General features: G+C 39.2%; 1 protein-coding gene across 6 annotated transcripts in view; it reads left to right on the forward strand.

The window, feature by feature from the left end:
- MAST4 (microtubule associated serine/threonine kinase family member 4) overlaps positions 1-25,004 on the forward strand; it is a 433,584-nt gene that overhangs the window by 263,430 nt on the left and 145,150 nt on the right. The window contains exon 1 of one of the 6 annotated variants that reach the window (XM_050946847.1): positions 16,968-17,340. The exons of the other annotated variants lie outside the window; for them this stretch is intronic. Coding sequence (XP_050802804.1) covers positions 17,249-17,340 — 92 coding nt within the window. The 5' untranslated portion in view covers positions 16,968-17,248. Of the gene's footprint in view, positions 1-16,967; positions 17,341-25,004 lie in introns of those variants that run through there. 6 annotated transcript variants of the gene reach the window in all.

Below are 25,004 nucleotides of genomic sequence, written 5' to 3' on the forward strand. Positions count from 1 at the left end.
AATATGGCAGATAAACAAACTGGCCCGGCCCAGCCCACCAGGATGCTTACCCTGGTGAGCTGTGTACCAGAGGTTGCCGATCCCTGTACTACAGCAACAGGTAATCCACCTCTCTGAGAGGCAGTAGCTAGGTCAACAGAAGAATTTTGTTGACTTAGAACTGTGTATGTTGGGTAGGTTGGCTTAACTACATCTCATGGGAGTGTGCACGTGGCTATGCTGATGTAACTTTTTAGTACTGTAGACCAGTCCTAAGTTTTTGAAGTTTTTTTATGCCTGTTAGCTGTGTTGGCTCAGCAGGGCTAAGAGGGAGTGTATTTTAATATTCCATCTTGTGTATCATAAATGGAATTGTTTACTAAGTGCCAATCAGTTACACTTGTGCAAACCCATTAAAAGCTCATGTGGTTACACAGGTGTAAATGAGAGTATAATTTGAAGATAACAGGAGAAGCACAATTTAGTCTGCAGAATCTTTGTTATTGGTCTGCTATTCAAAAGGGAAATATAGCAACCTGACTTTCAGATCCTATGTTGTGTTTCTGGAGCTGATAGGTAGGAAAACTGTTTTACTAGTAAACAGAGCATATTGGTAAGAAAACAGATAGTAGTTACCTAGAGCCGTACATGGTGTTTTAAGTCATTTTCAGAGTAAAAGCACACATTAAGTAGTTGCACTTGACCTTTTAAACCCCGCAGACTCTGTCTTCACTGCATAGTTAACCAGGGAGAAGGCACATGGATTTTAGCATCTGGGTTGGCCTAATCCAGATCTGAGCATCTCCACAGCAAAGCCATACCTGAGTTACTGTGTCCTTACTGTTTTGGCACTCACTTGTGTATATCTAAGGGCACAGTCCATGCTTCTTTGTACTGAGATGCTCTAGGATTCTTTTTCAGTCAATTGTGGGAAAACTTACCTTCTCCTTGGGGAGGAGGCGGTATTGTTGGAATGACATTGGAGGTCTATCAGCACTCAAGGGATTTAGCTTATGTCCTCACTGCAAAGAGGACATAGGATTAAAGAGGATCCTGGGTTCTAACCCATATCCCAAGGAGGACAAGATAGCCTGAGCTTAAAGAACCTCCATACTAGGATCAGAAATTTGTCTGTGTGGATTTGGGCTAAAGCTCAGGTGAACTGTGCAGTGAAAGAGAGACCCTCAATGATTTGTGCCCTGCATGCCTTAAAAATCATTTTTTATGGACAACCTGAAGAAATATAAATAGTTGTATACAAATTTGACAATCATATAAAATGCTTCAATCTGCCTTCTTTTTTTTTCTTCATAAAGTTTAGGTGGAAGAATTAATAAAATGGTATATTCTAAATAGGGAAATGATTAATGAGAGAGAAAAGAACCTTGAGAAATTGCCAGCCTGCACCTCTCTGAAGCGACATTTTATTTATTTATTTATTTATTTATTTATTTAAAATACATCTTTAGGTGTCCATCCAGTGCTCTAGAGGCAATTTCCTTGTTGCAGTCTGAAAACTACTTTATCTTTTTCTTTTGTAAGAGCTAACTTTGTCTGAGACATTTTAAATGCTGTTCCGTTGATCCCCTTTCGCTTAGCTCACATAAAGATTTCCCCCAAAGTAGCTGCCTGTTAGTTTTTATTATGAAAGCTTGTGGTTGTCTGGGCTACATTTTATACATATATTTTATTTAATATGAGATTTGCTTCACTGCTTCAAGTTAGTGATTTAGATTAGCCAACAGTTTGGGAGAGGATAAAGAACTATATGAATTTGATTAGCTTCCATATTATAGCCAGCACTCTAAAACGGGTGAGCATTTGGTAATATTAAATCTCTGATGCTGACGGTAGTAAAGATTCTTACTTTTGTTCGGAAATCTATACAAAAGTCTGCATATCGTTGTAAAAGTGACCTGAATGAAGATTTCCTGAACTACTTTCTAAAGCAAAATAGAGAATAAAAAGCTTCTAGCAGCATTCTTCTGAGATTTGCTCAGTTTCGCTTTTGACTGTAACTTGAGATACTGCTCTGATTACTTCCTAGCCTATTTTTTTAAAAGTCCTTATCTGCTAATCTGCAAACATTTCTGCTTAACAAATTTTTAAGGTAAATGATCTGTTTATCTCAGCACCAAACATTAAACTTTTTGACAGTAAAACCTCGCATAGTTTTATGCATTTTGTATATGCAATGGCCATTTTATCTACCTGACATTAGTTTAATGTGTGCAACCATATAGAATGTATATAAGTTTATCTTTACTTTGGATGAACCCAGTATTTTCTCTCAACTATTGTAAATGACATTACAGAAAAGAACGAGGTATAATTCCTAGGCTTGTTTTTTGACCTCTGTGTGAATGGTGGAAGAGCGCAGGGAACGCAGTCTATAGAACAAAGTCATCAGAAGAAAAAAATTAATCTCTCTCTTGAAATTTAAGAGAAACAAAATAATTCCAATGGGAGTTTTCAGTGTTCGTTAGTTAACTGTACAGATTGTGGGGCATGCCATACCCTATAGTGGGAAACCGGTAGGAAGAAGGATAAATGGCTCAGGAAACTCACCAAGGGGAGTGGAAGAAGCAGAGTGGGCACATCCACTAAATGCTGCACATCATGGGAAACTGCTATCCAGCCCGAGGATTCCAGTACCTTGGCAGTCTCAGCAGACACCGCAGGAGAATCCATAGCAAGTGGATCGCCTTCTGCTGTGCCCTCTGCTATCTGCCTTTTGAGCTGCAGAAGAAATGTAAGTCACACCAAGTCACCTGCAAAGGACATCTCGCACCAGAAGAGGCCAACCCTACCAGACTATGTTGCCATCATCCCATCTCTTCTCCGAATGCAGAAACAGCACATGCTCCAGCTCTGGCTTCCGATTTCCCAAATAGTCCAGCTACTGCATCCCAGCCAACTCCCTAGAGCCACAGCATGAAAATGGTCCAACATTCTACTAAGGGAAGGACTATCCCTGTCCCTGGCACCACCCAACAGGATGCTACCATCAAAAGGGTAAGTGCTGCCTCAAAAATCCCTAAGCTGGATCCTGCCAAGAGGAGGATCAGCGTCTCCTCGCAGCTTACGCAAGAAAACTCCATCTCTAGACAGCTTAGTGCTTCCTCACAGAACGTCCAGCATGACACCATCATCAGAAGGGTCAGCACCCCCTCACAGGTAACTTCACAGGACCCTGTTATTGGAAGAGCTATCATCACTGCACAGGCTACCCAGCCAGTGGAGAAGCTATCTCCACTGCTAGGACCATGCAAGGGACCTCACCCCTAGGCGGAGCAGCACAGCCTCCAAGACCACCCAATGGGACCTTGCCCCCAGCAGGTCTCTCCCTGCATCTAAGACCCCTCCGCCCCCCTGACAGAAGGACCAATATCATTCCAGAAACTCCCAAGCAAGACCACATCCCTAAAAGGGCCAGTATTGCTGCCTCCAAAACTGTCCTTCCTAAAAGGACCAGTGCCGCCCTAAAATCTGTAAGGGAAGACACTACCCTCGTTCTGGAGATCATACTTCAAGATCCGGCTGAATGGAGTACTCAACACCATGAAGAAAATAGGCAACAAGCTAATCCCAGAGCAATTTTCCAGCCTGAGCCTGTGGAGATTCAGCAGCCAGAGAAGCAGCAGTCTTCAGCGAGGGCCGCCACACCATGGCAAGCAACTTGGATAGAGGACTTGGCAAGGACAGCCTCCTTTGATGGCTTTGACCTCCTTGTAGACAGACTCACTAAAGACCTGTCTGCGGAAATCGTGTCTGAGAGGGTAGGAACTCAGGAGAACACACTGACTATTCACAGAACTCCTGCGTCGGGCCATAACAACAACAACAGGACAGAGACTAGGAGAAGGAACATCAGTCATTGCTATGATCAGCAGCAGCATCCAAGATCCAGAAGCTCTACTGGTCAAACCACTCTGAGGCTGAGAGATCCTCAATGGGCCCTCATCTTACTGTGCAATCCCATCAGAGAGACTATTCTCGTACTTCAAGGGGGTGTTGAATGTCATGCAGTGTCCCAGGGTGCCTTCATCCTCTATCCCGGATTGACTATGCAGGGGATCTGGAACAAGACTTTACATCATGGGAAGTAATAACCAAACTTACAAAGACCAAAAACACAGGCCCAGGAAAATATGGCATTCGCTACAACTTCCTGAAAAAAACGAGACTCCAGTTGCTGATATTAACAGCTCCTGGAAGAAATCTGTGGTGGTGCTCATCTACAGGAAAGGCAAACCAGACAACTCCAGCAACTGGAGACCTATTTCTCTCTGCTCAACGATGTACAAACTGTGTGTCAGCTGCCGCGTGGCCAGAAGAACTCTGTGAATGGAGGAGCCATCAGCTCCATCCAGAAAGGCTTCATGTCAAGTGATGGTTGTTACAAGCACAACTTTGTCCTTCAGACTGCCATCCACATGGCCAAGAGGGCAGTGGGCCATAGCATGGCTCGACCTGGCTAATGCCTTTGGATTAATGCCCCACCAGCACATTTTTGCCACACTGTGAGAGTTCAAAATGCCAGGAAATTTTCTCTAACTGATCCAAGAACTTTCTGAATGCTGCAGGACCACCATCCACTCCAGGGAAGGAGAAACACCTGAAATTTCTGTCTATAGCAGTGTGAAGCAAGGCTGTCCCCTCAGCCCCATCATTTTCAACTTAGCCATGAAGCTGCTCATTCAAGCCATCTTCCGTGGTTTAGGTGGTTTTGACCTATATGGCAACAGAGTGAATATCCTGCCTACACAGACGATATGTTCCTGTTCTCAGCCCTGAGTGTCTCCAGCAAATGGTAGACATCACGAGCCAGTCTGCCAACTGCATGAGACTCTGCTTCAGCTCTAGGAAGTGCGCATCCCTGCATATCGATGGCAGTAGAAGGAACTTGGTCCAGGTGATGCCCTTCCTCGAGGAAGATCATGGGTTCACCCTGGATCTGAAATGGCAAGCATACCAACATCTCTGCACACCTACGAGTTTCCACGTCCAGCAGACACTTGAGGATACCATCTCAGAGATCCTACAAGATGTGGCCAGGAGCAACTCCTCCCTACTGGCACCATGGCAGATGATCAACACCTTGAACATCTTCCTGATTCCCCGTATCTCATTCGTCCTGAGGGGATCTGCCATGGAGAAGGTACCTCTTAACAGGGCAGACAACACCATCAGGCAGCTATTGAATAAGTGGATGTTTCTTTCCCAGAGAGCCAGCAATGAACTGGTGTACCTCTGTAGGGAAGGTGGCCGTGAACTCTACCATCCCTGGAACCGACAGCTAATTGCAACTGGACATCACCATCGCAACAAGGATCAGAAGAAGATCATGACGGTGAACATCAGTGTCCTTTGAGAACAGGACCCCAACCTTCCATGATGTCCAAGCTTGAAAGGTGGAGAAATATGCCCCTCTGGCCGAAATCTTGAGAGCTAAGGTTTGCCAGGTTCAGACACGCGTGCTGATCATTGGAGCCCTGGGTGCATGGGACTCCAGTAATGAGCAAGTGCTGAAAGAATGCGGAATCGGTCAGCACCGTGCTCGGCTGATGCGGCAACTCATGGTGTCGGACACCATCAGGTGGTCAAGGGACATCTACGTAGACCACATCACCGGACATCGGGTGAGCTGGAGTGATGATGAAAAGCACACTGGGGAAAGTAACTGAAATACTTTCTTCATGGATTGTACTTTCTAAAAGGACAACTTACCCTAAATTCTCAATTACTAAGGGACAATTTTCTCTCATTGCTATATTTGCTTTCCACAACCAACTTTCTGTATAACTTTTCATGAGTGGTGTACCCAAATACTTGGATGCTAATATCTAAACTTAATTCTTAAATTTATTCACCTAAATTTGTGTTATTGCTGATTATGCACTGTATGTATCTTATGACTTTAAAAACAAACTTTGTATTTGTGAATAATCTAAGCACTATACCCAGACGTACAGATGCTCTTTTCTCAACCTGTGTACTATATACCTTTATACTATATACATTAGCTTTAATAAAATTTTAAAATCTTTAATGCCATAATTGTGATGGGCCATGGTGTAAGTTTCAAAATATATGGGATGAAAAGAGGGAGTGCTTTGGGATGGACTGAGTTGCCGACAATTGACTTGGGATCTGCTTTCAGACAACTAACAAATTAGCCTCTTACTGCTACAGGGTCTGTTACTTTGCCTTATAGGAAAGGCTGTAAAGGGCGCATTTTGCACTTGAATTTTGGAGCTGTATGGGGAGTACATTGGGACTGAATAATGGGATTGCACAGGGTGTAGGGAAGCTATTACCTTGTATTCAAGTGTAGTATTTAGGCATGCATTAAAGAAATATATATTTTTTCCCTTCACCTTGGTATAAGTTCATGGATGCTAAAAAAGTAGGCATATTATTTCCCTAATGTGGTGCAAACATAAGGTAAAAAAACCATGTCATTCCTAAGGACATTATATATCATATATCTCTTCTCTTTCTGGTGCATTGGATCAGGTGCAGACTTAAGCTAGCACTTCTGATGGTGTGGTAGTCTGTGGCTCACTGACTGGCTCCCTCAGATATTATTTTGCATGTTTTGTAGTGCAGTGATGTCCAGATGATTCCATAGGGCTCATGATTCCTGGGTGTTTACCCCTGTGGCTCATGTTTGGGATAGTCTCTCAAATGTGTCTCAGTCCTGCATCTCATGAGTATGGCGAAGACACTCTGATAGCACCTCCTTCCTTCCTTTGCTCTTCTGACCTCCTGGAGCACCTCCTCGCTTCTCCATTGCTTTTCCCAGAATTCAGACTCCTGTCTCCTTGACAAGTCTTTGGTTGTTCCACTTGTTCCTGATAAATGCAGGGGAAAAAAACCTGATGAGTGCCCTTGAAATCATCCTATTTTATTCTCTATCTGTGCAACCATAAATCACAAGTAAGACTTTTCCTCTCAATAGAATGCTATTCCCTGTGTTTATTCATTCTGCCATCAAATTTCTGCCTGTTGAGAGCTTTTCTAAAAAAGTTATTTTTGGAGAAGAGTTAATTCTACCTTCCACCTATCCATAACATTTTTTTTGTGGGGCAGTGAGGAGACGATGAGGTATTGGGGCAGGGGGAGGGGTTGTACTGGAAGATAGAATCAATGGCGATGATGTTTAACCCTTCTCGGTCTGCTGCAATCTTACAAGATATGCTGCTTCAGATACCAGAAAGGAAGAAAGACCTGTTATTCCAGCCATCAGAGATGAGATTTTCAATTTATGTTAAGGAAATCTTTTGTATCTTGTGACCCATGATCTGATGACTGGACAGAGATTCAAAGTAACAGCTGTGGCAGGAGGAGGCTTGCCTTATAAAGGAATATCACAGACTGCATGGAATTTTTACTGTGTGAAGAAATCTATTTATTAATCTCTAGGAATGATCCAAAATCAGGTCAACAGTAAACCATTTTCTGCACTAACAGCAGGGTGCGGGTGTTACGGGATGGTAATGAGTGCCTTTCAGCATAGTTTTATGGCCATTTACATTGTGACTGGTATATGGCAACAAACCTTTTAACTTCAATTCAAATGCTTTTTTATGGAAAAGTACTGCATACATCTGCAGTAAAGTGTGTGTTTGTGTGTTTTCCCTCTGCTTATCTGCCATTTTGAAACGCGTGATCAGGAGAAAGGGAGGGTAGGAGAACAGTAGTTGGGTGAGGGTTCAAAGAGCATTGATGGCACTGTCTGCATCCATCCAGTATCCTGGGATAAATCTAGGGAGCAGAGTGCATCAGTCACTAACAGGTTCTTTTACTCTGCAGCTATATAAGATATTTTACTGAATTTGAGATTTGATTGAGCACACAAATACAAACATGAAGGCTTTACTTAAAATCCAGTTAAATCCAAGCATAAGCATAATTATGCGAAAACAGAAGCATATAACAAAATATCCTCTGGATCATGCATACTTAGTCTTAGGCTGGTACAAGATAAATCAGCCTCAGTGCTGAGGTACTTACAACCCTGTGCATACTTACAATCTTATGGAGACTGGTAACAACAAAGACAGAAGAAAAGTTCAGTGGAGATCACCCCAAGAGGTCTTGTTCATACTCAGGCTTCCACTATTTGGTCATCCTTCATCCCTGATGTTTCAACTAGGGATTGTTGTTGTATATTCCTTTAAAATTCTTCAGTTCGGAAATGGTAGTCTTTTCTGAGTGACTAGATATTTAGAACCTGGATTATTTTCCTTTGCAGATAATTGTCTTTGCAGCAATTCCAAACCAGAAAGGTAATGAAGCTCTTTTACGAGAAGAAACGAAGGTGTTAAAATAGCCTGATAATTTTTCACTGCACGCATATAGATTCCTTAAAATCTATGATCTATCAAGAGTGGACATGAATTGAGCTGTTCAGAAGAGATCATTTGAAAGGTTAATAGTTCCTTTCAGACCAAGATAGGCAGAAAAATGTGCGGATTCTGTCCCATGTTGTATTGAAGCCATCTCAAGAATGTCCGTGTGTGTAAACTGACTAGAGATAAATGACTCAGTCTCTTTTGTTTCAGGATGTGTGCAAATCAGTGGAAAAGCAATTTTTTTGAATGATCATGCACTAAGGATGGGTGAATCATATAGTCAGTTTTCCTGGTATCACTAAAATCAAGACTTTTGGGTCATCGGAATTTAGCTGAGTAATTTTGACTTATGATTGGATGATGGAATATTAGTTTGCACATCTTAGCTATTACTAGTAGAAGCATCTTGAGTCTAGCAATGGCAGGGCTTGGAACAGACAGTACCGATCCTGCACTCTTAGCTTTGCCTGTTTTGGTTAGTGGATGGTGTTTGAGACGCTGACTACAGACCAGGCACACTTGCCTATTGACTCCATGGAGAAGGGAAGAAACATTATCACCCTTTGTGCATGCTCTTTCCTGGTTTCTGTGTGGAGGAAGAGAGAACTGCCCTTTCTCCCTGCCTATGACAAGGCATAGGTATTCTTTTCTTGTCCTCAGTGGGGTGAAAAGAAGATAATGTTCATCTCCTCAATTCAGCGTGTCTCTCCCCCCGCACCTCCACACCTTTCCCCATAACCTTAGGAGAGAAGAATCATAGAAACCATGGTAGAAGCCAGCATGAGGAAAATCCTCCTTCTGTTGTCTGGCTCCATTTCTTTCTTTCTGTGGCACCACAGTAGTTTCTGAGCACCTCACACAAATACGTATGGAATTATTCCCACTGTACTGTGAAGTAGGGAAGCATTATTAGCCCCACTTTACAGATGGGCACAGGGAAATTAAATGACAAGATCACACATGGAATCTGTGGCAGATCCAGGAATAGAACCTGAGGTGCTTTTACCACAAGTTAATCTTCCTTTCCAAGACCCATCTCCTACATCGTGTTTGTGTTCACTTACTCCAACCATGTTTTCCTTGTGTTCATTGTTTCTGAAGGTTATTCATTCTCACGTTAATGTTTCTGGGCAAATAAACTCTTTCCTATAAATTCTTCCCGTCTCTCATGATGTTCGGTTTCACTGATGCAACAGATGAACATGTTATGTTTGGTACATGCTGCTTGGGGGCAATGGTACGTCTTGGCGTCAGTTGAGAGATGGGCTAATTAACTGATCCTTTTTTAAAAAATTAGATGTGAGACTATGCTGCGCTCAGTTATCCCTGTAATTGTTTCTTTCAAATATTCATCCTCTGTAAATCAGGAAGATTCAATAACTCAGCTTTCTTCCTTTGGACCCTAAATATATTGGGAGTTATTTGAAAATTCAGACTGCGGGACATGAGTTTATTAAAACAGGAATTTTTTTAGGCTTTTGGGTAGGAGACAGATGTACAGATTTAAGAATGTATTAACTGTAAAGCTATGTGCTCAGTGCCCTAAATTCCAAGGGTAATGGAGACAGGCATTCCTCATAATATTATTTAAGCATTGTTTTCCTGTGTAATTTCCTGTGTCCCAAAGTTCCAATTTTCCAGCTCCCGCTGCATAGGATGCTCCATCACACGCTATTCTGTTGACAGCAGAATCAACTGAATCAATCACTGAAGTCGGCTGGAACATGAACCCAATCTACTGCAGTGGAGAATCACGGAAATGCTGCTTTTCTAGTAACTTAGTATATAGCACCCAAGGTTCCAAAGTAGTTAATGTCCTTTTTATACTTGCTGCAGTAAAAAATCAGGATTTTATATTTTTAAAATCATGTGTTTTAAATAATCCAAACAGAAAAACAGCACATGCCAGTGTATGAGGGAGAATCAATCAATTCCCATGCTCCAACAGATGTCCATGGTAGATATGCAGTCATCATTACAGCACAGGTTGGCAGTCATGTGGAATGGGTACAGGGGATCTGTGAATTAGAAAATCTTCTCTTGCAACAGAAATCAAGATTTCTGAATTATAGTAATGCTTTCCTCATTTGTAGAAATGATGGGATTTCAACAATGAAGATCAGACACTGTTCTCTCTTAATTTTGTCATTAGTCTGCCTATTTGCTTTATTGGCTCAGAAGCAGAAGCCAATCTCCAGACCAGAGCAAATGTATACTAGCCTAGTTATTTACATGTATATACAGTTAGGAGAAATTAATTTATAAGCACATTTCTGCTCAATGCATATTTAGGTTTTAATTAATGTTTGAGATCCTTTTCATAATTTATAATCTCTGTGAATGAAGAGAGCTCCAGTGACCACTTTACAAAGTAATTATTACTTTCCTTAAGTATGTTTACATCTATTAAACTATAGTACAACAAAAAAGTGGGAGGTTAATTTGAATTTTGAATGATATATTATACCTGTTAGAGTAGTAATTACACACATTTATAAATAGTAGTGGATATTCTTAGAAATTTGGCAGATATATGTGCTACACAAACACCACTTCCATTTTGATATTTTTAAAAAGTTTATTTGTATACCATGTTTCACATACTGGATAAAGTGTTTAATAAATTCACAGACAGGTAATAAGTAAGTGTTACATTAACAGTATCAACCACTAGAGGGAGCAAGAGGTCAAACATTATAATAGGGCAAAATGAAATAATGTCCTTGATTCATGGATTTTAAAACCAGAAATTTTTCATAAAAATGATTATTTCATTGATTCATAGATTTTAAAAACTATTATGGTCATGTAGTCTGACCTCCTACATAATACAGGCCAAAGAACATTACCCAGTAACTTTGGTTTGAACTATAGCATATCTTTTAGGAAGAGATCCAACTTTTGATTGAAAGACTTCAAGTGATGGAGAATCAACTACGTCCCTTGGCAAGTTGTTCTAATGGGTAATTAGCATCACTATTTAAAAAATTGAATCTTCTTTCTAGTCTTAATTATTTAGCTTTGGTTTTTAGCCATTGGATCTTGTTTTGCCCTTTTCTGTTAGATTATAAGCCATCTGTTATCAGAAATCAATTTCCCATGTCCTTGTACACTGTGATGAAGTCATCTTTTACCCTTCTCTTTAATAAATTGAAAAGACCAAGTTGCTTAAGTTTTTTACTATAAGACATGTTTTCCAGACCTTGAATCAATCTTCAAGTATCAGAGGGTAGCCGTGTTAGTCTGGATCTGTAAAAGCAACAAAGAATCCTGTGGCACCTTATAGACTAACAGACGTTAGTCTATAATGCATCTGAGGAAGTGGGTATTCACCCACGAAAGCTCATGCTCCAAAACGTCTGTTAGTCTATAAGGTGCCACAGGATTCTTTGCTGAATCAATCTTGTAGCTCTTTTCTGAAACTGTACCAGTTTTTCAATAATCTTTTCGAAGCATGGACACTGAACTCGACGCAGTATTCCAGTAATGGTCTCACTAATGCTTTGTGAAGCCACCTCCTACTCCTACGTGATATTTCCATGCTTGTGTATTCAAGGATCACATTTTTCTCTCTTAGGTGCAGCATTGAACTGGGAGCTCATATTCACCTGGTTATCTGCTGTGATGCTAAAGTCCTTTTCAGTGTCACTGCCTTGCAGGATCCTGTCTCCCATCATGTAACTGTGACTTAGTGCTCTTTGTTCCTAGATGTATGACCTTGCATTTGGCTGTATTAAAGCACATGTTCAAATAAGTCAACTTTACCCAGTGATCCAGATTGATCTGTATAACTGACCTATCCCCATCGTTACTTACCACTGCACTAATTTTTGTGTCCTTTGCAAATTTACTAGCAATGGTTTTATATTTTCTTTCATATCATTGCAAATAGCTTAGTGCTAGGAACAGATCCCTGTGGTTTCTACTAGAAACACACCATTTACAATTGCTTTGTGAAATTTGCCTATTGAACCATTTTTAATTCAGTTACTCCCAGCACTGGTGCACTGTCTATACTGGCACTTTACAGCACTGAAACTTGCAGCACTCAGTGACAGTTTTTTTCACACCCCTGAGTGAGAAAGTTGCAGCGCTGTTAAGTGCCAGACAAGCCCTAAGTCAATGCTTTACAGAAATCTAAGTATATTATATCAGCAGTTACCTTTATCAACCAAACCTGTAATTTCATGAAAAGAGACATCAGGTTTGTCTGACAAGACTAGTTTTCCATAAAACCACATTGATTGACATTAATTATGCTAGCATCCAAGAATTCTTTACTGATCACATGCCTTATTGATCTTCCCTTGCATTTGCCTGGGTTCACTGTTAAGTTAATCAGCCTGTAGTGTTCTGGCTCATTCTGTTTACCCTTTTTTAAATATTGCCATGATATTAGGTTTTCTCCAGCCCCTGGAACTTTCCAGGTGTTCCAAGATTTGTTGAAAATCAATATTAATAGTTGCTATCAAATCCTGCCAATTTAAAAATATTTAAATTCTGTAGTTGCCATTTTACTTTCCCCCTATTTACTGATGGATTAAGAAGTATTTCTTTGTTATTTAAGACATAAATACATCATCCTTCTTTCCAAGTATGGAACAGAAATATTTATTGAATCCTTGTACTTCTGCATGATGATGGAGAATTTTACCATCCTTATCTAATATTAGGCCTATATCTCTCTTAGGATTTAGTTTGTTCCTGATGCATTTAAATAATTCCTTCCTATTTTCTTAAATCCTACTAGCCATAGACTTATTACAATGCATTTTTAATGTGTGCTTGTCTGGATTTAGCTATCTAGTTTTCAATATCTAAATCAGCACTGGGAAACTAGTCTGAGCTTTTGCGCTTTTCATTGTTAGGGAATATTTCTCAGCTAAAGCTTTTCTTTGTTTGTTTATTTTTGGTCACTTAATTTTCTTCAAAGGAATGGTGGGTTACTTGCGTTGGAATCTTTACTGGCTTGAGGGTGACATTTTTAGCTTCTCAATGTATGTATATGGAGGAAAATAGAATAATCTTTTTTCTGATTACTTTTTGTACTATCTTATTTAATATTTTATGCTTAAATGGAATGTCATCTTTTTGTAATCCATTATCTCGGTAAAGCATTTAATAAATTACTAGGTAATTTTAGTTTCTAGTTCTTTTCAGTGTGGCTTTACAGGGGAAGAGCTAAGCTAGGTTGAATGAGCTTAACTGTGTATTTTCTTGTTTTCAAATTTTTGGGGTGTTTTTGTGACGTGGAAACTTGGCCTGAAATTTTCAGTTGTATTTTTGAGAAAATGTTAATGTTCTCTAAAGGGATTTTTTCCCCAAGTTTTTTCAAACTTAATTCCAAGTTGACAAAATCTATTATGAGGGAATATATGTAATAATATATTGATAAATATTCATTTATTACCATCTCAGGTGCCTGCTCCAGATAACTGTGCCAGAAACTGTATAGTTGGTGCCCCCATGCTCAGGTACAGCAACAAATGGAGTGAATGTTGTCTGTGGATGCTCTGCACTAATTTTTTTTTTTTAAAGCTGCTTAAAGTAGGCTTACTGAAATGTAGCAGGAATAAATGGCATGTCCGGATCAACTGCACTATTGGACTTCTGTGGTATAGGTGGACTTCAGGAGTGGCTTGTCCAGGTCACAGTTGAGAGGTATATCGATAGGTCATTATTTATACTTGTACTTCACCACCCTTAAACTCACTGTATTTTTTCTTAGGAAAGAGGACTTGAGCTCTCCATTATGGTACCTTATACAAGCATTAAAATTCATATAACTGTCTTTGGACTCCATTGCACTTTTCTCTACTCTACCCCTTCATCTATATGTATATGTGCAAGCCCTCGTAATATCTGACTGTTTGCCATGTATTTAAAAATAGAAATAAGTCATTTGGATTCCTTACATATAAGAGAAGCAGCTTGATTAGTTGTTCATAGAGTTTTGTTTAAATGTCTGGCTGTGGTGTGGTATATGTCTTGTTTTTCCTCAGGAAGTTCTAAGTTTGAATCCAAAATTCACTTAACCACAAAATAACCATTTTCAGAATTATCTGTTGTGGCTAGTAGTTTCATAATCTAAATTGTTTGCGTGGAATGTAACTCTGAAGATCTGTTCATGGTGCCTGTGTTTAATGGCCATCATTAAATGAGGTTAGTTTGTTGGGTCTCAGATCCAGATTTGAGGCCAAAAATCACTACCATGGTTGACACAATTGGCAGACTCAGTACAGAGAATGTTTGGGTCATGGAGACTGAATTTTTCCAATTACTTATAGTTGGTCTTCTCTACCTATTTCCCCACCCATATCAAGTAAGAGACTTGCTTATAGGGCAGTGTGTGTCAGATACTTGTCCTCATGATAAACAGTGGACTTCGTTTCCCAGGATTGTTGAGCCAATGCCTTTCACCAATGCTAAATCCATGCAGTTCTCTTTTTAAACTCAATTTTATGGTTATGGACTCATTATTTTTAAATATGCATGTTAATATATTAAATACCAAGTAAAAGGTCATGCGTGGAGCTACACACAACATGGCATCATCGGTGGAGTGAACTCTCCTTGGGACATGAACAGAGAGCCAGGTTGAGAGGGATGCAAGATTTCCATGTGTAATGGTAGGATTTGGGGGTTGAAAGAGGTGCTGCAGGCATTCCTCCCTAGTACCAGCTGTTTAAACTACAGAGTGGAGCTTAGCAGGCAGTCACCAGCAAGGGAAGAAATGGGCTGCAGAACTCTCTCTATTGGCTGCAGTAGCTTCCTCATGTGCTACCACTGGAATGGCATTCAGGTGTATGTCTGAGTACTACGTAATGGGTACACTCCTAGTGAATATTGGTGGGGGGATGCTAGCTGAAGCAGTGATAGCAGGTGCACCATAGCTGCCTGAGTAATCAGAAGCCAAATCAGTCCCAATCTCAGAGTGAGCTGGAAATTACAACAATGAGAGAGTTTTTTCTTAAAGCTACAGCTTCTGGATTCGTGTGATTACATGAGAACCTCAGTTTCCTTTAAATACTAATAAAAAAGTAAATTCTAGCCCTAAGAGTTGCAGAGAAAAGCCTGAACATGTGATCCACATGTGACTGAAAATAACCCCAATTGTATATCTTTTTTTATAACTCATTGTTTTTAAGCTAATGTAATTATTTCTTTTGTGTTAGCCTGACTTATGATTTTTCAACACTTGGGATTGACAATACTGAGCAGATCTAAACAGCACTGTTGTATAAATACTAGTGGATGCTGGCAGATGGTATAGACGTGTATGGTTGCCAGTACAGCAGTAGGAAATGTGAAGAAAAATGCTAGTGTAGACAAGGCTCTGCAGGTTAAGAGAGAGACTGGGGGTGGTGTCAGGATTAAAGAATTTGGGAATGGAAAGTAGAGAAGAGAAGAGGAAAACCAGAACATACATGCCAGATCTAGGCTGAAAAGAAAAGTGAAGGTCAAGAAGCAGATAGTGTAGAAAAATTAGGAAAGTGGAAAATCCCAAATGGAGGGCAGAGTATAGGGCCAGGAGAGATAGAAGTAAAGCAGGATGCAGTGGTCTGCAAGGTAGAGGTTGAACAATACATCAAAGGGGCTGTGAACCATGTCAAACACTGAGAGGGAACTGGTCATTAAATACTTGTTTTTTTCTTCTTCCCTTCTGTCCCACTGCACTGCAATATGTCTGTTTTTCATGTCAAAAGAGGAGATGGTAGATAGTGTGGGATTGGAGCCAGCAGCCTTTCCTATCAATATTTTGCACATCCACCCCATGACAGGTGCCACAGCTTTTCATGTTAAAAATCTGGTGTATGTAGTTGCAGGCAGCCATGCTGAAAATAATTAATTAAGTACCTGTGATATCATGTTTGTTGGAATAGGCTTGAACGTATAAGCACCACTTACTGGAGTTATTGATTTAAGGTAGAATGTATGTGGCTTGTATTTTTGTAGAACAGTGTGTATGTTAGCTATGCCAAATTATGGATCTTGACTGTCAGGTGTAGTAGCTCACTACATAAGGTACTCGTGAGTTGCACACTTCTGTACCTCCTACTGAAGCATACTCGTCTTTGTAAGTACAATATATACTTGAAGCTGTTGTTTCTACTCTAAACTTCAGAATGACCCACAAAGGAAGTGTGTGAGAATGCGTGCGCACATTGCTGCATGTTGTTATATCACTGCTGCCTAAAGTGGTGTATGAAATGTTTTAACTGTGATGAAAAGATTAAAGAGTGCACAGTCTTTTTGTTTTCGGTAGTACAGGAGCTCTCAACTTCATTCTCAGGCCCTTGGTAAACAGCAAGATGAGATCAAAGGTGACAGGTTTAAGTCTTGGAAAAGACTCTCAAAGATTAGCTTATTTCTGAAACTGTTTGTAGGGGTGAGAGGAAGTGAATGGAATTTTTCTTTTTCAAAATATTTGTTTTGTAAAAGGAAAATAGAAAGTAAACATATTATTGGTAAGAGTGTTTGTAAACCAGACAATTTATTTTTTAAAATAATATAAATAAAGGAACGTGTTGAAAGTTATAAAATGTGCTACTCCCCCTCTGGGTAGATCTGAATGGTATCTGCCAAATAGATGACAAAGTACCTTGGGCTGAATCACACACACAAACAGACGGCGTTTTCAGCAGAACATGGGGCTAAACTATTGTAATTATTGTTTATAGCCAGGCAGTGCCCATGTTAGAAAGGAAAAGTTTACAGACTCTTTGGGGAAGCAGTTGTATACTAATTAGATAACCCAACAGGGCATTGCTTCTCAGCTACACTAAGAAGTTTCTCTTGTGATCAGAGTTAATGTTAACACATTTTTGCAGTGAGTGATCAGATAATTGGGTTTTTTTTTCTTTTTTGGTATCATGTCTTTGAACTTTTAGTGAACTGAAAAGAAGGGAATGGATATGTCTGATCCAAATATTTGGACTGTCCTCTCAAACTATACCTTGCCTCATTTGAGGAGTGGAAACAGGCTGCGTCGCACACAAAGGTAAAAATCCTTTCCAAGTTCTCCTGTGGTTATGTGTAATCTTGTTTTGAAGGTTTTGTCTCTACTCGTCTCTCCACGCTGTAAAGGACTTAAATACTGTGTTTATCAAACATAGTGGTTGAATTTAGAGTATATGTAAATCTTTCTAATTTAAAATACTCTCCAGTACTTCCTGGTTTCATTGTTGTCCGCTTTTACAAAACCTAGGTTATTTGGTACTTGCAGCTGCTTGGATTTACAGATCTTAAAGTAAAGTTCTGTACCTTTTGAGTCCGTGTTGTTTTTTGTTCTTTTGTTGAGTACTATTTGTTACTTTCTGTCCCCAACATACTCCTCGGTTTTTCTTTTTATACTGTTTCAGCTGTCTATCAAATATTTAACCTTTATCTGGAGTACATGTACTCTATACAGAGAGCCTATTTCATACTGTACTGTTTAAGAGACAGGTTTGTGTAACTGCCATTTTTTTTTGTTTTTTGTTTTTTTTTTTTTACTGGTTAGCTCACATTTAGTAATACAGTAATGGCCTTTTCATTTTTAACAAGAGTAAAAGTTGACTAGAAAAAAGCAAATTTTAAGTAAAGTTAAAGGTTGTGCCACATATCAACAAAAACCAGGCAATCTGAAGCTATGCTGAGGCTTTGGAATGTATTATAGGGGTATCTACTGCTATGAAGTCTGGTGTGTCTCTGTCACACTGAGTAAGAATTGTTTATAGAGGTTTATGACTATCTCTGTTCAACTCCCAGTCTTGTCACTTTGAGTCACATCATTGCTGTTGTTCTAAATGTGGTTAGTGAAATATTTTAAAATATTTTCTTTACATATTTTCACTGTGTGTGTGTGTGTGTTTACATCTTCTTTAGATATTGCTCCCTCTCTGTCTTGCTATCTGTAAGAGTAACACAAAGAAAGCAGGAAACAGGCTTAGCAGATCTGTTCATAAGCTTTAAGTATGCATACACTGACATATTTTACAAAAGAAAAAGGTCTCTATTGTATCACAAACTTGAGACTGAAAAGAACTTAAATCATCTGGCCTATTTCCTTGTCAATGCACAATTGCTTCTCTCTCTCTCTCTCTCTTTCTCTCTCTCCTTATATTTATATTTGTGTCTGGCCCAGTACATGCTAGGTTACTTATAAAAGGTTTTCTTATTCCTCTTTTAAAAATATATTTAACTAATACCAGTGCATTCAGTTGATCATATTTATCAAGTTTTCACTTTCCTGATACAAATAGGCCTCTCTTACCCCCCCCCTCCAAAAAAAAAAACCAACAAACTTTTTTTATGAAGTGTTCTTATGTGAAACAGATCAAGGAGGAACCTGTTAGACTTTCTGCCAAATGAGAGCACAGTTATAATACATCTGTGAGCCAGCCCTTAATTCTAAATTCTTGCTGTACTCTTTGTTTTATCATTATATTTACATGATTCTAGATCTGTATGTACATTCTGAAAGAACTTCTAAAGCAATACTTTAAGAATATCCCCACACTTTAAATGCTAACTGAATAATAAAATATTCTGTGTATTGCATGGTGCACAGTCTGCCTCTAAGTATTTACATAGTGTCTTACTGTAGAACCAGGTAAAACTTTCAGTTAAAAACCCAAAGCAAGATATATAAGGTCTCTTCCCTCCTCCATTCCAACTAATTCTATCATTTTGTGGCACCTCTGAGAACTCATCAGTAGGCCTTCTGTTTCCATACAATGTTTTAAGTGGTCCAGCAAGGCAGACCTGCTCCCTTTCCCTGAACAAGGATACCCAGTATCTTCCTGGCGTGAAGCAAGAACCAGAAAGGTGACAATAGCTGGGATGGAGAAACATCTCCCAGTTCTGTTGCAGAAAGGGGATTTGATACACAGAAGTTAATGGTTGGATTTGGGAGCAGAGGCCCTATCGTACCTGACCTCTAATTCACAGGCTAATGACAAAAGGAGCAGGCTATTCAGATACTATCTGAGGAGAGGGGAGGGCAATGAGGGGAAGGCCACTGGGCTACCCCTCTCCTAAAAGACTGCTCTAGGTAAAACTGGGACTTTGGACCTGCCCAGGGAAAACTGGGTCTTGGTTGAAGAACCGGATGATGAAATTTTCCAGTTTTACAGTGAATGATGGAAGTTTTGGAGAAACCTGAGAATACAACCAAACTTGAAGGGCTTGTGAAATGAACCTGCTGGCAGTGGTTGATTGAAAGTGTGGGAACCAATAACAGTGAGTTTGGCACAGTTCTACCCATAGCAATTGAAACTGAACTGATGTATTTAGATGTTAGAGTTGCCAATGAAACACCTTCTAACTGAAGTACTGGCAAACATTGATTCTTCATGGAAACTTAAGGGAAATTCAAGGTTGTCTCAAATTGGCATTCACACACGTTTGGATCTGGGGCCTTTTTCAGAAATGGGGGTACCAGTCTTGGTGTTTGGTTGGGGCTACCTTGATGATCTCGTCTCTTCTGTCACCTCCACTCCATGCTAACTGTGCAGTTTGGGTGTGTGTGGGAAGGGTAGAAGGGTTCATTCTCTTTGCCATCCTTCTGTCTGGTTGGAGATAAGAGGGCCCAGAATGGAGATAAGAGGGCCCAGAATCCATTCCTTTTCTCCTGGTTCTCAGAGTTCATGGGGATTCTTCTCTAACACACTCTAAGAATTTTTTTCCCTGTGAAGTCACTTAGCCTAGGAATTTCTTTCCCTTCCCTGAGCCTCAGAAACACAGGCAGAGAGAGCCCATCTCCCTCTTCAGGGAGGGTCGGGAGTTGCAATATTCAGCATAGCTGCTCAAAGTGCAGACATGAACAGAGTAAAAATTTCTTATCCAAAAGATGATCTGTCTTTCTGCTGACTTGAGTGACTAAAATAAATTTTTTTACTGTTGTTTACTCCTTTTATCCCTGCAGAATCATGATATCTAAGGGAGCATGGATTGGATGAACAAAGAGGGGTGGTATGTGCCTGAAATGGCTTCCAGTCTTCATAGAGCTATTAGGGTAGAGGGCACTGATCGCTGCACTTAATTTTGTTCTTTATTTAAACACAAATATTGCTGATGTTCAGTGCATGTCTGGATATCTGTTTAAACAGAAGTAGTGATGAGTAAATTAAAGTGCACATTTCTCTCTCACAGTCTCACATTAGTTTATAAAGTTATTAAAGCTTTCAGTTTTTTTCCCCCTATCGTTCTCATTGGAGTCACAGTGGAACAGTTTATTGCAAATAATCTTCTGTTGTGTCAGGACCCTTTTATTTTATAAAACAGGGTTATAAATAATCACCTAATAATCTATTGCCCAGTTTTGGATGAACATTGATTAATATTACATATTGATTTTATTGTTTCTGTATGAACAGAGCTGTGTGATATTGAAGAGACTTTACTAATAGGGAATACAATGTGCCATCAGGTGATCAGTTGTGTAATCTAACAACTCTGATTTCAGGAGATGCTAGTTCTTTTTCTAATTAATATTTTTTTTTATTTCCAGTAATAAGTTTCAGAAAAGTGTAAGTAGCTGTCACCCAGGTCTGAGATTTTACTGGGATTAGAAATAATGTGTTTCCTGGTGGATACTGAACAAACCTTTTGAACTCATGAGTTGTCAGATTGAGTGGGCTCAACTCTATGGTTTGGGTTGGACATTAGGAAAAACTTCCTAACTGTCAGAGCAGTTAAGCACTGAAATAAATTGCCTAGGGAGGTTGTGGAATCTCCATTAGTGGGGATTTTTAAGAGCAGGTTGGACAAACACCTGTCAGGGATGGTCTAGATAATACTTAGTCCTGCCTTGAGTGCAGAGGACTGGACTAGATGACCTTTTGAAGTCCCTTCCAGTCCTGTGATTCTATGATGTTTAATTATCATATACTATATTCATAGAATAGACTAAAAAGCCGAGGAGGTCAGGAGTTTAGATAGATCCCTCTTCCTGTTAGTAAGAACCCCTTTGATAGGACTTCCTTTAAAAATTTTACTTCATTGTTTAGAATTGTATTTTAGAAGATTGATTATACTTTTCCTTTGCTGATTTGTGTGAGAGATACTTTTGGGGCCGAAAGAGTGGATTCTTAAGGAGAAGAAAATATCCTGAAATAAGCAATTAAAATCGAGAGTAAATTCCTTTCCAAATTTGTTTTTAAAATTGATGATAATCCAGGGTTTGAACTACTTGATTTGACAGAGGCTATCTAAATTCAAATAGTAGACCGTAAATACTAAACTTTTCATATAGATCCTGTTGCATTATTTCTCTTTACCTCTCTACGTAGTATCATGTCCAAGTGAAATTAATTAACTAATCACTCTAAAAGCTAATTCTTTAGTGGAACAAGAATCTTAAAAATGATCCTGTGGGTGGCATAAGAAAAGTGGGCATAATTAAAGGGATGAGATTAACAACATCACGAACAGCCAAAAATACCCCGTAATTGATATATGTAGTGGTTGGATCTGCCATTGCCCTAATTTTAGTTATTTGAGTCATATTACGTAGTACTGTGTCAATTAAAAAATAGCTAAATAATTACTGTTTACTGTGGGTGTATTCATAGTAATTAGGAGAGTTTTCCCTTTAGTCTTAAACTTTTTAGATATTCACGTTAAACCTTACCCATACAGAGAGAGACCCTCTGTATGCTTATTACATTAATAGCTTCTGGTCAGGCATAGAGAGAAGATAATTTTGCTACAACTAAGGGAGTGAGAAATAGGCCTGTGCATGCTATTTAAGTTTACACAAGCACACTGACAAGGAATATGTTTTCTTAAATGGTGATCTGTTAAACTAATGGTCCCATTGCTGTGTATACTTAGCCTGCTAAATGTTTCCTTCCATTCACAGTAAAGTGTTTAAGGGGGAATTTCTTTCTTATACAGTGTTCACAATCAGAGAGAGGGGATTTTGTTTTCTTTATTCTGTGTGATTTATTTTGGTGAGCCGCTCCCCTTCCCCCCCAAGCAATTAGTTTATTTTCAGGTTCCCAGACATTCTAAATGTTGGCAACACCCAGTTCATCCATGATGAACTATCGTTTCTTTCCTTCCGCCAGTGTGCTAGGTAGGATTCATGTGGCCAAATCTGAGGTTTTTACTTGGTACTTACTCCCATTGTCTGAGTGAGAACTGAGTCAAGATCTCAGATTTGACCCATAGATCTTTCCGTGAATCAGCTGGGAGGGAAAAAGCAGGAGCAGGATAGGTGGAAGTTTGGTAACACTCTTCTACTGCAACTTCTACTCCAGGAAATCAAATTTTTATGAACAGTTATGGTAGGTAGATGAGTCTTTCATTTTATGGGCCTTCAGACTGGTTCATGGACTTGCCCAAGGTAAGTCTTTCACATTCCCATCGTTGCCAACCCAGATCTCCTGATTCTCAGACATGCTTTTTAGTCACAACTTCTTTCTCTTCATACAAGCTATATGAATCTTTTAAGTATTGTCAGTATAGTAGCACTTTGATTTACTTAATAGTTTTTACATAGAAATAGTTTTGCTAGTTATTAGACTTTAGAAAGGTTCTATTTATTTGTCAATAGATCATCAGAATAACAGAAGATATTGCACACCGATTTAGATTAAACAGCTTTGACTGAGTATATTAAACAAAAAGATGTCATGCTGCTTTTATGAGGTGAAACTATTTAATAGGTTGAATATAACTTCTTTCTCTTCTTTCTCCTTTCTTATTTGTATTCATTTCTTAAGAAAGCAATTCCTTACCATAGCACATAGGGGCCCAAGTCATGGTGCTAGGTGCTGTACAAACACAGAATAAATGACAGTGCCCAAAGAGTTTAAAATTGAGGTACAAGACAAGAGACAACACATGAGGAGTGCCAGGAGTCAATATGATAGGCAGTGGTCTTGACACACATCATCAGCCGTTGTCAAGATTTTTGTAGACATCATAGCAAAGGCAAGTTTTAAAGAGGGATTTGAAGGAGAATAATGAGGACGCTTTGCAGAAGTTAATAGAGAACTTTTCCCCAGTGTGAGGAATGGCATGGGAGAAAGCATAAAGATGCTTGATTGAAAATGTTCAGAGTGGGTAATGGAGGTTGCCGTTGTGGGCTGATTGGAGGTGGATGTTGATATGTTGGTAGTGAATGAGAGCTGTTCGGTAGGATGGGGTATAGGTTGCAAAGGGCCTTGAAAGTGAAGACCAGTAGCTTATGTTTAATACAATAGAGAAGGGGGAGCCAATGGAGGGATGCAAAGAGAGTGTCAAAAGGTCAAAGTAATGGACTAGGCTTAGTCATGGCTTGGTATTTTTCCCTGTTCAGTAAAAGCAATGAATTTGGCTACCCAATCACAGTGCAAGTTCTTGGATGTTCTTTTAAGCAAGATCCTATGGATTTTTTTCCCCGACAAAATCTTATATTCAGGGCATGGTTACGATATTTAAGACATTAAAATAAAATAAACGTTTTAACTACAAATGTATTAAAATGAGTCCAGGCTCCTGTGCTTTGTGTTGATGCCATTGTATGAGCCTTTTCATAGTATGTTATACAAGCAATTAGATTTCTTGAAGTGTACCCAGGGTAAATAAGAAATTTACTCAGGTACAGCACTTTCTGTGTTCTGAAGGAGACAGAATAATCTTCTCACACAGTATTAATGTGCCAACCTGTTGTTCTAGTAATACAGATTTATTCTTCTTGGTACACCGCTACCTCGATATAATGCCACCCAATATAACACGAATTTGGATATAATGCGGTAAAGCAGTGCTCCGGAGGGGCGGGGCTGTGCGCTCCAGTGGATCAATGCAAGTTCACTATAACACGGTTTCACCTATAATACAGTAAGATATTTTTGGCTCCCAAGGACAGTGTATTATTGAGGTAGAGGTGTTTTTAGCCTTGAGATTAGTTAGCATTAATATACATTAGTATTGTTTAGATCTGCTGTAGTAGAATATTTCTTCAATTTGAATAAAAGTAAGGAGGGGAACACTTTCAGGGCAGTGTTAAATATCAGAGAACGTCAATTTTGTGGTTATGTTTACAATTCTCAAACAGTGAGCCAGTACAAATTGAATGATAGCAAACTGAAACTCTTTGGGCACTGTTCCCTCTAACTATAAACATATCTCAGAAGTACGGTAAAACCAGAGCAATTCCCAAATTGATCTGCCCGATAGAGATGCTTCAAAACTACACACTGCAAGTATTCCTGCTACTGACAGATAAGTGCAGAAATATTGGGCTGGTGCCAATGTAAATACCTCAGTTTTTTCCCCTCTTTCTTTCAGTTAACAGTAGTCTTCTCTAAATAATTGTTTAGAAATTAAGGAAAATTGTCATGGTCTGTTGTTCTCAAAAGATTATAATTATTGTTTTAAGTAGACCCTGTTGTTCCCATGAAGTACTGGGATGCTCACTTTATTAGAAAGTTGAAAGTGATGCAAATTCCTTATCCTGCCTATTCCTCTCTTTGTATATGTACTAATTATGTAGATGTTTTAACATATAATGGTCTGTTGTTGATCTCTCTCATTTGGCTAGTGCATTTGATTTCAAAGCCAGTTAACAGAAAATTCCTTAAAAAGTTACCCACTAATGGATTGTCTTGTCTTCATAATATGTTTAAGATGAGATCAAATAAGGTAGTACCTGTTGGGAGGAAAATGACTAATTATTGCATTACCTAAATA

The sequence above is a fragment of the Gopherus flavomarginatus genome, chromosome 3 (genome assembly GCF_025201925.1).
Source record: "Gopherus flavomarginatus isolate rGopFla2 chromosome 3, rGopFla2.mat.asm, whole genome shotgun sequence".
Taxonomy (NCBI): domain Eukaryota; kingdom Metazoa; phylum Chordata; order Testudines; family Testudinidae; genus Gopherus; species Gopherus flavomarginatus.